This window comes from Ranitomeya imitator, chromosome 3 (assembly GCF_032444005.1).
Source record: "Ranitomeya imitator isolate aRanImi1 chromosome 3, aRanImi1.pri, whole genome shotgun sequence".
Taxonomy (NCBI): domain Eukaryota; kingdom Metazoa; phylum Chordata; class Amphibia; order Anura; family Dendrobatidae; genus Ranitomeya; species Ranitomeya imitator.
This window is the reverse complement of record NC_091284.1, coordinates 524293355-524307026: the sequence shown is the minus strand read 5'-3', so window position 1 is coordinate 524307026 and position 13672 is coordinate 524293355. Positions and strand designations below refer to the sequence as shown.

General features: G+C 41.8%; 1 protein-coding gene across 1 annotated transcript in view; it reads left to right on the top strand.

The window, feature by feature from the left end:
* The window catches only part of TRAT1 (T cell receptor associated transmembrane adaptor 1), an 82713-nt gene extending 71197 nt beyond the window's left edge, over window positions 1-11516 (top strand). The window contains exon 6 of the mRNA XM_069760198.1: window positions 10385-11516. Coding sequence (XP_069616299.1) covers window positions 10385-10648 — 264 coding nt within the window. The 3' untranslated portion in view covers window positions 10649-11516. The remainder of the gene's footprint in view (window positions 1-10384) is intronic.
* Window positions 11517-13672: the final 2156 nt, after the last annotated feature.

Below are 13672 nucleotides of genomic sequence, written 5' to 3'. Positions count from 1 at the left end.
TAAACCCTGTTAAATATGCTTATTTTGCACATTTATTTAATCAGGACTCTTTACCAGATGCCCTACTCTTAAAGAATAATGTCATGATATTTTCATAAAAAGTTAGTGGTTTATTGGATTGCCCACAGAAAAATCACATTGCAGAAAAAAAAAATAGGTGAAATAGTTACGAACAGATTGTCCATTTTTTCCTCATTTTTCCCGAGATGGTAAAAAGTGTCTGTCTGTCTTCACTAGAAGTCATCATGGCTACCAGTTGTTCATTCCTTCTGTAAATTGTCTGAAGTCCATGGAGAATGATGGAGAAGGCAGGAGGTGACAACCCCACGTGACAGCCCCTCCACCTCCTATGAGCTGTGATTATATATGTGTCGCATAGACCACGTGTTCTCTCTATATGGTGTTGACTTATACTCTGAGCTACATATACAGAAATAGCTTTTTGTAATGTCAGCGAGAGGAAATGTGCTCAGTATAGAATTGAGAATATGAATAATTCAATTAATAATTAATATTTAACAAACCCCTAGAAAATAAAAGCCACAAGGATTTAGATCAAACCACCACAGGCATAGTTTCAGTAAACCTTAATGTTTTACAATAACAAACAGCAAACATATAGAGGCTTAGACCTCTTTGTGAAGTGAATAAGCAAACATTTATCAACATTGTTTCACTATGAGCATTGTCTGTCACATCTGTAAATGTTTTACAAGAAATGCAACTATGTGATTGTCTGAATGCATTTGGTTTACAATATTTTAATCTTGTTTACAAATTGCCATTTGTATATTCGCTATTTGTACATTTGAGGCAGCCAAAGTTATGGCTCTCCAGGAGATAAACTAATATAGTGGACAAAGCTATATTTTTAATAAACTACTGAGCCAAACTAACAGCATTGCTTTATCAAATTTATATGAAGTGTATTGTGTCCAATGTGAACAACCAGGCAACACAAAAAGGAGCTTTTTAAGTGAGCTCTTTAAGGTAAACAAATGTTATGAAGTCTTTGCCACCAAGGATGTGGTTTCACCAATGTGGGGTACCTTTTTTAAAAATATACTATTGCCATCACAGCCCACATTTGCCCAAACTTCACCGGCCTATGACAGTAAAAAGCACCTTCACCCTGGTGATCTAGTGGCAGTTAAAGAGGAGACATTGCAGGAGACAGAGTTAAGAATTAGGCCCAATGCAGTGGTGTGTGTCTCTGAGACTTGTAATGCAGTGCATGAGCTGCCAAACAATTCCCCAATGGGGGTACCTTTTTTAAAAATAGACTAATGCCATCGCAGGCTCTTTGTCCAAACTTCACTGGCCTATAACCGTACAGAGCACGTTCACCCTGGTGATCTAGTTGCAGGTAAAGGACACATTGCAGAAGACAGACTTAAGAAGTAGGCTCAATGTAATGTAATGCCAAATTCCCCAATGTGGTGTCCTGTTTTTTCTAAATAAACTAGTGCCATCACAGACCCCGTGCCCAAAATTTACCGTACAGAGCACATTCACCCTGGTGATCTAGTGTCAGTTAATGGACACATTGCAGGAGGCAGAGTTAAGAAGTAGGCCCAATGTAATGTAATGCCCAATTCCCCAATGTGGGGTCCTGTTTTTACTAAATAAAATAGTGTCATCACAGCCCCCTTGCCCAAAATTCACCGTACAGAGCTCGTCCACCCTAGTCATCTAGTGGTTCTCGATGATGAGGATGAGGATAAGGAGGAGGATAAGAACAAACAGACCAAATCTGGAAGCGTATACCCATGTGTGGTTGTGAAGAGGTGCATGAGAATACACCTCCCCAAAAGAGAGAATGATTTGAGGTTATGTTTTGCTGTTTTCACTTGGTGGTGTACAGAAGTCTTTCCCAATCTAGCAATTGTTAATTTTTATAAGAGTCAGCCTGTCAGCATTTTCAGTTGACAGGCGGATGCACTTATCTGCTATAATTCCACCAGCAGCAATAAAAAACCCGCTCTAACAGAACACTAGCAGCAGGGCAGGCCAGGACCTCCAAGGCATAGAGTGCCAGTTCATGCCACGTGTCCAGCTTGGAAACCCAATAATTAAAAGGCACAGAGGAATCACGGAAGACATTTGTACAATCTGCAAGGTACTCCCCTCACCATCTTCCCAAACATTGCACTTCTTGTGACAGCACCCCTTGCCTTTGTGGGTCAGAGAAAACTGTCCCAGAACTTTGCCATTGTTCCCCTGCCTGAGCTGGATTGTACTTCTGTCTCTCTCCTTGGACTCCTCTTTGGTTGTACAACAAACTCTGATGTCTGCTGCCAGCGTTCTCACATGGGAATTTTCTAAGTAATTCCGCTTCAAGGGCCCTCTGGTACTGCAATATTTTCGTACACCTCTCTGCCTCTGGTAGAAGAGATTGAAAGTTCTCCTTGCAGGGTGGGTCTAGAAGTGTCACCAACCAGTAATGAGTGTCACCCAAAATTTTTATAATGCGAGTGTCACGTGAAACACAGCACAACTGGCAAGACTTCCGTGTCCTCACCAACAGGACGACTGACCATGCTGTCCTCCTCATCCTCAGCCTCCTCCTCCCTGTCCTCAGGCCATCCCCGCTGAACAGACGGTATGACAGCTGTGTTTGTAGTACCATCTATAGCGCATGAAAGTAGCTCTTGTTCTTCCTCCTCCTCCTCATTGACCATCAATCCACAATGAGAAGACATGAGGTTGGGCTGAGTGTAATTCCCCCTGTATGGTTCCTTGCTCCATGTCCTCGTGCTCTGCCTGCAATGCATCTTATTTAATTGTGAGCAGAGAGGTTTTCAGAATGCTGTGAAGTGGGATGGTGATGCTAATTATGACATCATCGGTGCTCACCATCTTGGTGCAGTCCTCAAAGTTTTGGAGGATAGTACATATGTCGGACATCCATGTCCACTCCTGAGGTCTTATGTGTGGAGTCTGAACTGAAAATCGACGGCCTTGTTGATGATGGTAGTCAACAACTGCCCTCTTCTGCTCACAAATCCTTTCCAACATATGCAGCGTAGAGTTCCAGCACATGGGGACATCACACATCAGCCAGGGAGCTGGACGCTGCAAACGCTGCTGAAGCTTGGCAAGGGCGGCTGAAGCTGTAGCTGACTTTCTAAAATGGGCAGACAGATGGCGTACTTTCACTAGCAGATCCGACAGGTCCGGGTAGCTTTTCAGAAAACATTGAACTACGAGGTTAAGCACACGGGCCAAGCAAGGTACGTGTGTGAGCTCACCTTGCCTCAGAGCCGCCAATAGGTTACAGCCATTGTAACACACAACCATGCCTGGCTGTAGGTTCAGCGGTGTCATCCAAACATCTGATTGCGCTTTCAGTGCTGTCCACAACTCTTCTGCATTGTGCGGTTTGTCACCTATGCAGATTAGCTTCAGAACAGCCTGTTGCCGCTTGGCTGAGGCAGTGCTACAGTGCTTTCAGCTTCTGGCTGATGTGTTGATTTGAGAGATGGAGGATGAAGAGGAGGAGGAGGAGGAGGTGCAGTAGCTGTAGACTGTGGGGGCAACCCTGACTGACATAGGGCCAGCAATCCTTGGCATGGAGAGGATGTGTTTCATCCCAAGGTCCGACTGGGTCCCGGCTTCCACTGTTAACCCCAGTGTGCCATCAGTGAGATGTACCATCCCTGCTCACAAGCACTTGTTCACATGTCCGTGGTTAGATGGACTTTCCCTGTAACAGCATTGTTGAGGGCACGGGTAATGTTGTGGGACACATGCTGGTGTAATGCAGGTATGGCACACCGGGAGAAATAGTGGCGACTGGGGACCGAGTACCTCGGGATGCCCGCTGCCATCAGGTTGCGGAAAGCTTCCGTCTCAATGAGCCTAAAAGGCAGCATTTCTAGCGCAAGCAAAAGAGAAATATTAGAATTTAGGACTGTGGCCTGTGGGGCGTTGGCAGGGTATTTACGCTTGCGTTCCAAAGACTGGGTTATAGACAACTGGATGCTGTGCTGGGACAAGGATGTGGATGGGCTTGATGATGGTGCTGCTTTACTGTGGGCCACAACAGGTGCAGGGCTAGAGGCATCTTCACATGCACGGTGTACTGGGGATTGGCTTCTCCACAAAACAGTGGAAGAAGCAGTGGTGTGACCTGCAGGCAGTGGTTCTGGAGCCTGGGGTTCGGCCCACAAATTCGGGTGCTTTGCTGCCATGTGCCTGATCAAGCTGGTTGTGGTCAGGCTGGCTGTTTTGCTACCCCTGCTGATGCGCGCATGGCAGTTGCTGCAAATAGCCTGTCTATGGTTATCGGCAGAGTCTTTAAAAAATAACCAGACTCGGGAAGATCTAACAGTTAAAATGGCAACTTCCCTCATGTTGGTGTGTCGGGGATAGGATGCACACCTTCTGTCTGTTGCCACCACACTGCTTCTTCCTGCCTGTTGTGGTGATATGCCTCCTGCCCCATGTGTGCTGCTGCCCTCGCTCTCCATGTCCTCCTGCCAGGTTGGGTCAGTCACTATGTCATCCACCACCTCGTCTTCCACATCCACACCCTGCTCCTCCTCCTGAGATTCTGGCAATTGTCTCATCATCGTCCACCTCTCCTGACACTTTCCCACCATTCCCTTCATGTGACCGGGGCTGGTCAAAGCTTTCGGCATTGCTACATGCGATCCCATCTGTCCCCACTTCAAGTTGATCGGCCGAGAATTCAAAATCTTGAAATGGAAAACTGAATAGCTCTTCAGAGTGTCCAAGTGTGGGATCAATTGTCTCAGGGCACTTGGCATGGTGGGAGGAAGGAGGATCAGGGTGAGGAATATCCGGGCCACACTCACGGCTACTGAGACTTGACCGTGTGGAAGACATAGTGGTGGTGGTGGTGGCTAAATGACTGGAAGCATTATCCGCTATCCAACCAACAACCATTTCACACTGCTCTGGCTTCAATAATGGTGTGCTGCGGTCACTTAGAAACTGGGACAGGAAGGTCGAGCAAGAAGATGTGGGTCTTTGTTGCCCTCTTTCACCTTGGCCACAGCTTCGTCCTCTGCATGCATCATCATCATCATGTCCACTTCCCTGTCCCTTGCCCATTTTAAATGGACTACTGCACTATTTCAAATGCTCAACACAAATATATTTATTAGTAGCGAAATAATATCTGATCAGTATGCCTGCAAATCTACGATTTTTAAAACCCAAACACCAGACAGGCCTCAGCCTGATATAACAGACTGTATTCAATTTTTGGTTTTTTTTTGTGAAGTAAATATATGCAAAATAGTGCTGTGTAGAATTAGAGTATCAGACAGCAAAAAAAGGGGTACACCGGCCTACAATGCCCAAACTTGGACCATGCAGATATATGAGGGCTGTCACGGAAATACTGCACTGGCAAATATGTGGCCTTTTTATATTTTTAGAAGCTAAATAGTGCTGTATAGAATAAAAGTATCAGACAGCAAAAAAGGGGTCCACCGGCCTACAATGAACAAACTTGGAGCACGCAGATATATGAGGGCTGTTATGATCTGGTGGTTTAGGAACAACATGAGACAAGCTCTGAAGGAGGTGGTATCTGTACTGACCGCCGACCCTGAACCTAGCAGCGCAACTAGAAATAGCCGTGGGGGGTACCTGACGCTCCCTAGACCCCTCGGCACAGCCTAAGATCTAACTACCCCTAAAGATGGAAACTGGAAACCTATCTTGCCTCAGAGAAAATCCCCAAAGGAAAGATAGCCCCCCACAAATATTGACGGTGAGAGGAGGGGAAAATAACATACGCAGAGATGAAATCAGATTTTAGCATAGGAGGCCAGTCTAGCTTGATAGATAGGACAGGAAAGGATACTGTGCGGTCAGTATAAAAACTACAAAACAATCCACACAGAGTTTACAAAATCTCCACACCTGACTAAAGGTGTGGAGGGTAAATCTGCTTCCCAGAGCTTCCAGCTAACAGAAAAAATCCATAATGACAAGCTGGACAAAAATAGAATGCACAGAACAATAAGTCCACAACATGTGGACTGAAATGAGCAAAGCCAGAACTTATCTTTGCAGAACTGGTCAGGAAACCAGGAGAATCCAAGCAGAGATGTGAATCCAGCCAGAGAACATTGACAAGTGGCATAGGCTGAAGACTAGAGCCAGGTTAAATAGCAGAGCCAGGAGAGACGATTAGTGAAAGCAGCTGCTAAAGCTAAACCCAAGGAGCGGCAGTTCCACTCAAAACAACCAGAGGGAGCCCAAGGGCAGAATTCACAAAAGTGCCATTTACAACCACCGGAGGGAGCCCAAGAACGGAATTCACAACAGAGGGCTGTCATAGAAATACCACACTGGCAAATATGTGGCCTGTTTTTTTTTTTTTTTTAAATGCCAAATAGTGCTGTATATAATTAGAGTAACAGACACCAGAGACAGTGGCAAAACAGCCTAAAATACTGAAACTTGAAGCACGCAGATATGAGGGCTGTCACGGAAATACCACACTGGCAAATATGTGGCCTTTTTAAACTTTTTTAAGTGAAATAGTGCGGTATAGAACTAGTGTATCAGACAGCAAAAAAGGGGTACACCCGGCCTACAATGCCCGAACTTGGACCACGCAGATATATGAGGGCTGTCACGGAAATACCACACTGGCAAATATGTGGCCTTTTTATATTTTGTGAAGCTAAATAGTGCTGTATATAATTAGAGTATCAGACAGCAAAAAAGGGGTACACCGGACTGCAATGCCCAAACTTGGAGCGCGCAGATATATGAGGGCTGTCACGGAAATTCCAGACTGGCAGATATGTGGCCTGTTTTATTTTATTTTATTTTTTTAAATGCCAAATAGTGCTGTATATAAGAAATATATAAGGAGTGCAGCATTGAATTCCTATTGTTATTTAATGCAAATACAGGCTTAAGGGGCATTTACACTACAAGACAATTGCAAACAAACCTTTTTAAAAACGCTAATTTCGCGATTATCTTGCCGCTTAGTCAAACTTCAGATAACCTGATGAATGAGCAAAATGTTTGTTCATTGGGTGAAATTATCTTTTGTGCAGAGCAAGAGATCATCATTCTTGACCGTGCATCATCCTGTGTAAACAGGACTTGCGCTGCTGAGAACCATGGCAGCTTATGTGCACTATCACCTAAAGAGAACAAGGGAGTATGACGCCCCAAGAAAAAGAAATTTCTTATACATAATATAATAAAAAATCCATAACTTTATTGAAAAATGCAATATACGGTACCATAAAAAGACAGTAACATGATAGATAATTTGGTGATGACACGAAAAACAAACACAAGCGGTACCATAAAAATAAGTTTTTAGCACCAAATAGCACCATGGATCAAAGTCGACAGATCACTCCGTAAGGAATCTAACTACATCCTACATAAAGTGAAAGAAATATAGATAGCGATCTGCCCAGCGCTCATAGGAACCTCCGGCGTTTCCCTAAGTGTATCTAAAGTGGCATTCCGCCTGGAGATCCATGTGCCACCGCCATAAAGTAAAGTGCCAAGTGCTTAAAACCCATGTTGCATAAAGTGCTTACCCATGTGGGTGTGGTGACCGCCGAGTTTGTAGCCCCGACGTACGTTTCGCAATCACTCTGCTTCCTCGGGAGGCTTGTGTGAGTTGCTAGATATGAGGGACTTATATATTGTACCTGGACAGCTGATCGCAATTGGCGTCGCTCCATGGAGCACATGAAACTCTCCATGACGTCAGTGCTCCCCCTGGTACTGATAGGACGCCATCAAGGGGCATGTGCAAAAAGCCGAGTCTACCACGCAAGCGCGTACCGCAGCCGCCATATTGCATACTGGCAATCAGCCTGGCAGAAGAAACGTAAGTCTGAATTACAGGTCAGGACCGGTGCACACTATAAAATCACCCGAGATTAAGCGTGTGTATCAACAATCAAAACTGCATCGCAATATTTTTAAAGACACACGAGCATTTAATTCAAATATAATGCAGAGAAAATTCCGGATGCTATCATTCCGTAGTCCTGAGTGAGAATTGATGGCCATGAGAGCGTGCCAGTATAATCCTGGATATAGTATATTGAATAGGTCCAAAGGTCCCTCCACAAAAATCATCACAATAACGGTCCAGTATGTATATGCTAAAAAATACACAAATGCAAAATTAATAAAAATAACAACAACCAAAATTAAAAGCAAGGGAGACAGAGAATAAACACAAAATCAAGAGGAAGGGGGGAGGGGAAAAAAGATGGAAGGGGAAAAAAGATGGAAGGGGGAAAGGGGAAGGGGGGGAGGGAAAAGAGGGGGCGAACAAGGAAAGACAACAACTCAGAACAATTACAAAAAAAGGTAGGCTGAAGAGCCGGAGAAAGGAGAAACCATTCGGGCAAAAAAATGCCAACGAAGTCACAAAAGGGTTCAAATGAGAGTTTCTCATTTAACCCGTGCGGCGACATAGTGCCCAGGGAAACTATCCAGCGACACTCCATCTGAGCCAGAACTTTTTTGAGATCGCCGCCTCTAATCCCCCTGTGTACCCTATCGATACCACGGAGCATAATGTGCCGCGGGATAGTCTTTAGTAACGAAACATCAGATACACTCCTAGCTGCCCTGATATCCCTCACATGCTCCCTAACTCAGATACAGAGCTCACAAGAAGTGAGGCCTATATAAATTAGGTTGCATGTACATACAGCGTAGTAAATGACAAAACTCGTGCTGCATGACACATAGCAAGAAATCCGGTAGTTCCTACCTCCATCTGCCGAAGTAAAAGTTGTGGCTCTGATGAAATTATTACAGGCCACACATGATCCACAGGGGTAACAACCCCATCTTTGTGGACCTGCTCCAAAAGGATCAGGCGGTTTTGCAACATAGTGGCTCCTGACTAATTGATCATTTAGATTGCGGCCTCTCCTTGCAGTCAGGAGTGGTCTATGTGATGCAGTATAGATCATTCAGTGTGCATCATTTACTTTGGTCTGACTTTATGTATTTTAAAGCCATTGGTCCCTCCTTCAAAACAGACGTTTAGTAATGTTCAAGTGACAGAGATCTCAACCTATCTGGCAATGAGAAAATGGATGGCATCCAATAGCCGTATTCGGTGTGGGGAAGAGTATGAGTATAATATTGGACTAATGCAAAAACAATGTGTCCAAAAACAAATGTGCATATCAAACATAATGTGCAAATATACTGTATATATATTTTTTTTATTTAACAAGTCACTGTGTGAGATAGTTGTGTTTTTAAATTGTTGGATTGTGGAGATTTTTCTTTTGTCTTTTCATAAAAGAAAGAAAAAAATGGTTGTCTATCTCAGACTCAGAACCCATTCGGCACACTTTCTTTGACACACAAGCCTTGGTTTTATGATTTTTCTTTATAAGGAAAATTCAGACAAAAGAGTATTAAATTTCCCTCCTTGTTTTCAGTGTGTGTTAACTCCTCTGCTCAGTGTGTCTGTTGCAGTTTTGCAAAAATTATGCCAAATTCACAATAAAACCACACTTTGTCTTATGCTCATGTAAATTAATAAATTGAAGTTAAAATCAGTTTTACACAATCCTAGTGTGACCATAGCTTTTATGCCCTGAACTAGCATTGTAATACATTCCTGTCCTGTTAGGTTGGACCAGGATTTGTGCCTATATTATTATATGTATTATGCTTGTCTGAAACAGGGGTACTGACTAGGAGCTCTGATTGGAAAAACAAATTCATTTAAAAGTACTATAGTACTGTTCTGTTGTACTGTCAGTTCCCGTTCTCACCAGTTTACCTTTTCTCTCTGCCATGGAGCTGTTAAATATATCAAAGCAGGCTGTGCGAAGAAGACATGGGTGCTCTTACTAGAAGAGACAGTCACATGTACATCTGGATTGAGAAGGAAAGGCAGAGCTGGTTTCTGCCTCTACTTGCTGGAAGAGAAGGCAGGGGGCCTGAGAAGGCTCAGACTCACTCACAGAGGAACACATGAATACCCAGGCAGGCCCCAGTGCATTAGTGGGCCACCTACATGAGCAGTAGTTGGCACAATACGCTCAGTTCACTGTGTATGAAGACAGGATCTCGTCATTTATTTAACAAACTATCCAACTTATTGATACATAGGTAAATTTGTGAATTAAAGTAATGTAGTATTTGCATGTAGTTGAACAGTGGGCCATCAGAGTCAATATTACTGGTGGGAACTTGGCACTTCAGTCCGACACTGGGCCTCTGTAGTGTTAAACAGGAGCATTGGGGAATAAGCAAAATGAGTATTATTTATTTATTATTGTCTTACAGAATTTGGGGAGGTTTTCAAAAATGTTTTATTTTTTTGTGGCTGGACAAGCCATAAAAATATTCTGTGTCATTTGATGTGCTGTTTATTTTTTAGCAGGTGAATCCAGAGGAACAGATGTGCTATGCGGATCTTGATCTCAATCCAAAAAGACCTGGTAAAAATCGAAAGAAAAAAGCAAAACCAAAGAGTATCCGGAGTTTTAAAGAGATGGACAGAGCAAATGTTGACATCTTATCTAGATCCAGTATTTACCTGAACAGTGAGCAGCTTACAGCAGAATGTAGAGCTGAAGAAGAGCTGATTCACGATGACCCAGTGCGGATTTACCATCTGATGAAGGCAACAAATAATGGATAATGGAGAAGAAAGTCAATCTCATTGGTCATTTTAGGAGCTACATGCAGAGTCCTATACCTAAAATACCACTGTTCGATCAAACTTACATGTCCTTTTTTTCCCTAAGTTCTTGGTTTGTGTGTCCATTTTAACTATCTGTTTCTCTAATATGGGGAAAAAAACTTATGGAATATTCCAAAGTTTCTCCTAGTATTGGTGAGTTAAAAATGGACAGCAGAGAGATACAATTTGGATGTCTTCTGTGTGCAGTCCATTTTTTAGGTTGGCAAATCGGATAAAAATAGGACATTATCCTTTTTTATCTGGACATTGGTCAGTAAAAAAAAAAATTACATTTGGAGGGTGTCATAGAAAAAAATATGTCAGTGTGCAAAACAGAGACAGCAAACAACGCCAAAAACATGTAACAAACCAGTCATGTGAGTGAGGTTTTAGAAGAATAATATGGAATAAATAAAATATGGGGCCAAAAAATATGTCCACAAATATTGTATTATGTACAGTACATAAAAGCAATCTATGTATTATTTATAAGCTTTGACCAAGGGCTGATAACTGCAGATTACAGTGTAGTAAGTGGAAGAACCATCACTCTACTATAAGGCCCCTAACGGCCATGCTAAACGTTGACACTAGCACAAGAATAAGTAAATTTATCTATATACATGCAATATGTACAACTGTTATCCTGAAATAGAAATTGTGCCATGTGAGATAGATACTTATGAAACAGGCAAAAAATGAGCTTACAGATAACACATGTCCTACTACACAGAGATGCAACTTTTCATAAATGTAAGAATGTGAATTGTGTTATGGAATGAACAGTGAAATGAAGTGGTTTAAATAAAGTGTATCCATCATAATTCATGTATACTATCAACAGGTGTTTTTATAGATGGCCAAGAAAAAGTACTTTATCTCTAAACTGCATACAGCTGATGAAGACGCATCTGATTTGCTGTACCATAAGGACTGAAAAGTTATCCGTTTATTCTTCTTTATTTATCCCCTTCACCCCAAAACCTGTTTTCACATTCCTGACCAGACCAAATTTTACTATTCTGACCACTGTCACTTTATGAGGTCATAACTCTGGAACACTTCAACGGATCCCAATGATTCTGACATGGTTTTCTCATGAAATATTGTACTTCACGTTAGTAGTAAACATTTTTTGACATGACTTTCATTTATTTTTGAAAAAAAAACTAAAATTTTGTGAAAATTTTGAATATTTAGAAATTTTTAAACCTTTCATTTTTATACCCTTAAATCAGAGAGCTATGTCACACAAAATAGTCAATAAATAACAATTCCCACATGTCTACTTTAAAATTTTTGAAACATATATTTTTTGTTAGGATGTTATAAGGGTTAAAAATTGACCAGCGATTTTCTCATTTTTCCAACAAAATTTACAAAACCATTTTTTTTTAATCAGTCATATCACATTTGAAGTGACTTCAAGGGGTCTACATGACAGAAAATACCCAAACATGATACCATTCTAAAAACTGTACTCCTCAACGTGTTAAAAACCACATTCAAGACATTTACTAACCCTGCAGGTGCTTCACAGGAATTAATGAAAAATGAACATTAACTTTAACAAAAATTTTACTTTAGACACTTTTTTAATTTTTGCAAGAATAGCAGGAAAAAATGGACCCCAAAATTTGATATGCAAATTCTCCTGAGTATGCCGATACCCCATATGTGGGGGAAAAGTACTGTTTTGGTGCAGAACAGGGCTCAGAAAGGAAGAAGAGCAACTTAACTTTTTGAATGTAAAATTTGCTGGAATAATTAGCAGATGCAATGTTGTTTTTGGAGAGACCCTGATGTGCCTAAACAGTGGAAACGGCTCACAAATGACACCATTTTGGAAACTAAACCCCTCAGGGAACTTATCCAAATGTGTGCTAAGCACCATGATGCTTCACAGAAGTTTGTAACGTTGAGCCTTGAAAATATTAAAATCACATTTTCCCCACAAAAATGTTTTTTAGCCTCAAATTTTGCTTTTCCACAAGGGTAACAGGAAGAATTGGAAACTAGACCCGTCAGGGAACTTATCTAGATATGTGCTGAACACATTGAACTCCCAGGTGCTTCAGAGAAATTTTTAACGATGAGCCATAAAAATAAAAAAATATCATTTTTTCCACAAAAGTTTTCTTTTGGTGCCAAATGTTTTATTTTCACAAGGTAACAGGAGAAAAAAATTGACACCAAAATTTGTTGTGCTATTGTTCCTGATTATGCAGATACCCCATATGTGGGGGTAAACTGTTTGGGCGCACGACAGGGCTCAGAACAGTAGGAATGACATTTTGGAATGCAAACTTTGATGGAATTGTCTGCCAGTCTCATGTCGCAATTGGAGAGCCTGTGATGTGCCTAAACAGTGGAAAATCCCCACAAGTGACCCCATTATGGAAACTAGACCCCTCATGGAATCTATCTAGATGTGTCGTGAGCACCTTGAACCCACAAGTGCTTCACAGAAATTTAACAACTTTGATCTGTGGAAATGAAGAAACAAAATATTTTTCACCCAAAAATGTTGTTTTAACCTCAATTTTTTCTTTTTCACAAGGATAGCAGGTGAAAATGGAGCCGCAATTTTGTTGTGCAATTTCTGCTGAGTATGCCGATACCCCATATGTGGTTGAAAACTACTTTTCAGGCACAGTGCACAGCTCAGAAAGGAAGAAGTGTAAGAAGTGTCATACTGGAGATCAGATTTTGCTGGACTGGTTTGAGGGTGCCATGTCACATTGGCAGAGCCCCTAAGGTGGCAGAACAGCAGACCCCCAATTGGAGACCCCATTTTACAAACTACACCTTTTTAATTAATTAATCTAGGGGTACAGTGATCATATTGACACCAAAGGTGGGTCACAGAATTTTATACCATTTTTATATGGGTTGTACAGAAAAAAATAATTACATTTTTACAGCCAAAATTTAGTTTTAGCTCCAGATTTTACATTTTCACACTACAAAATGGGTAAAAAT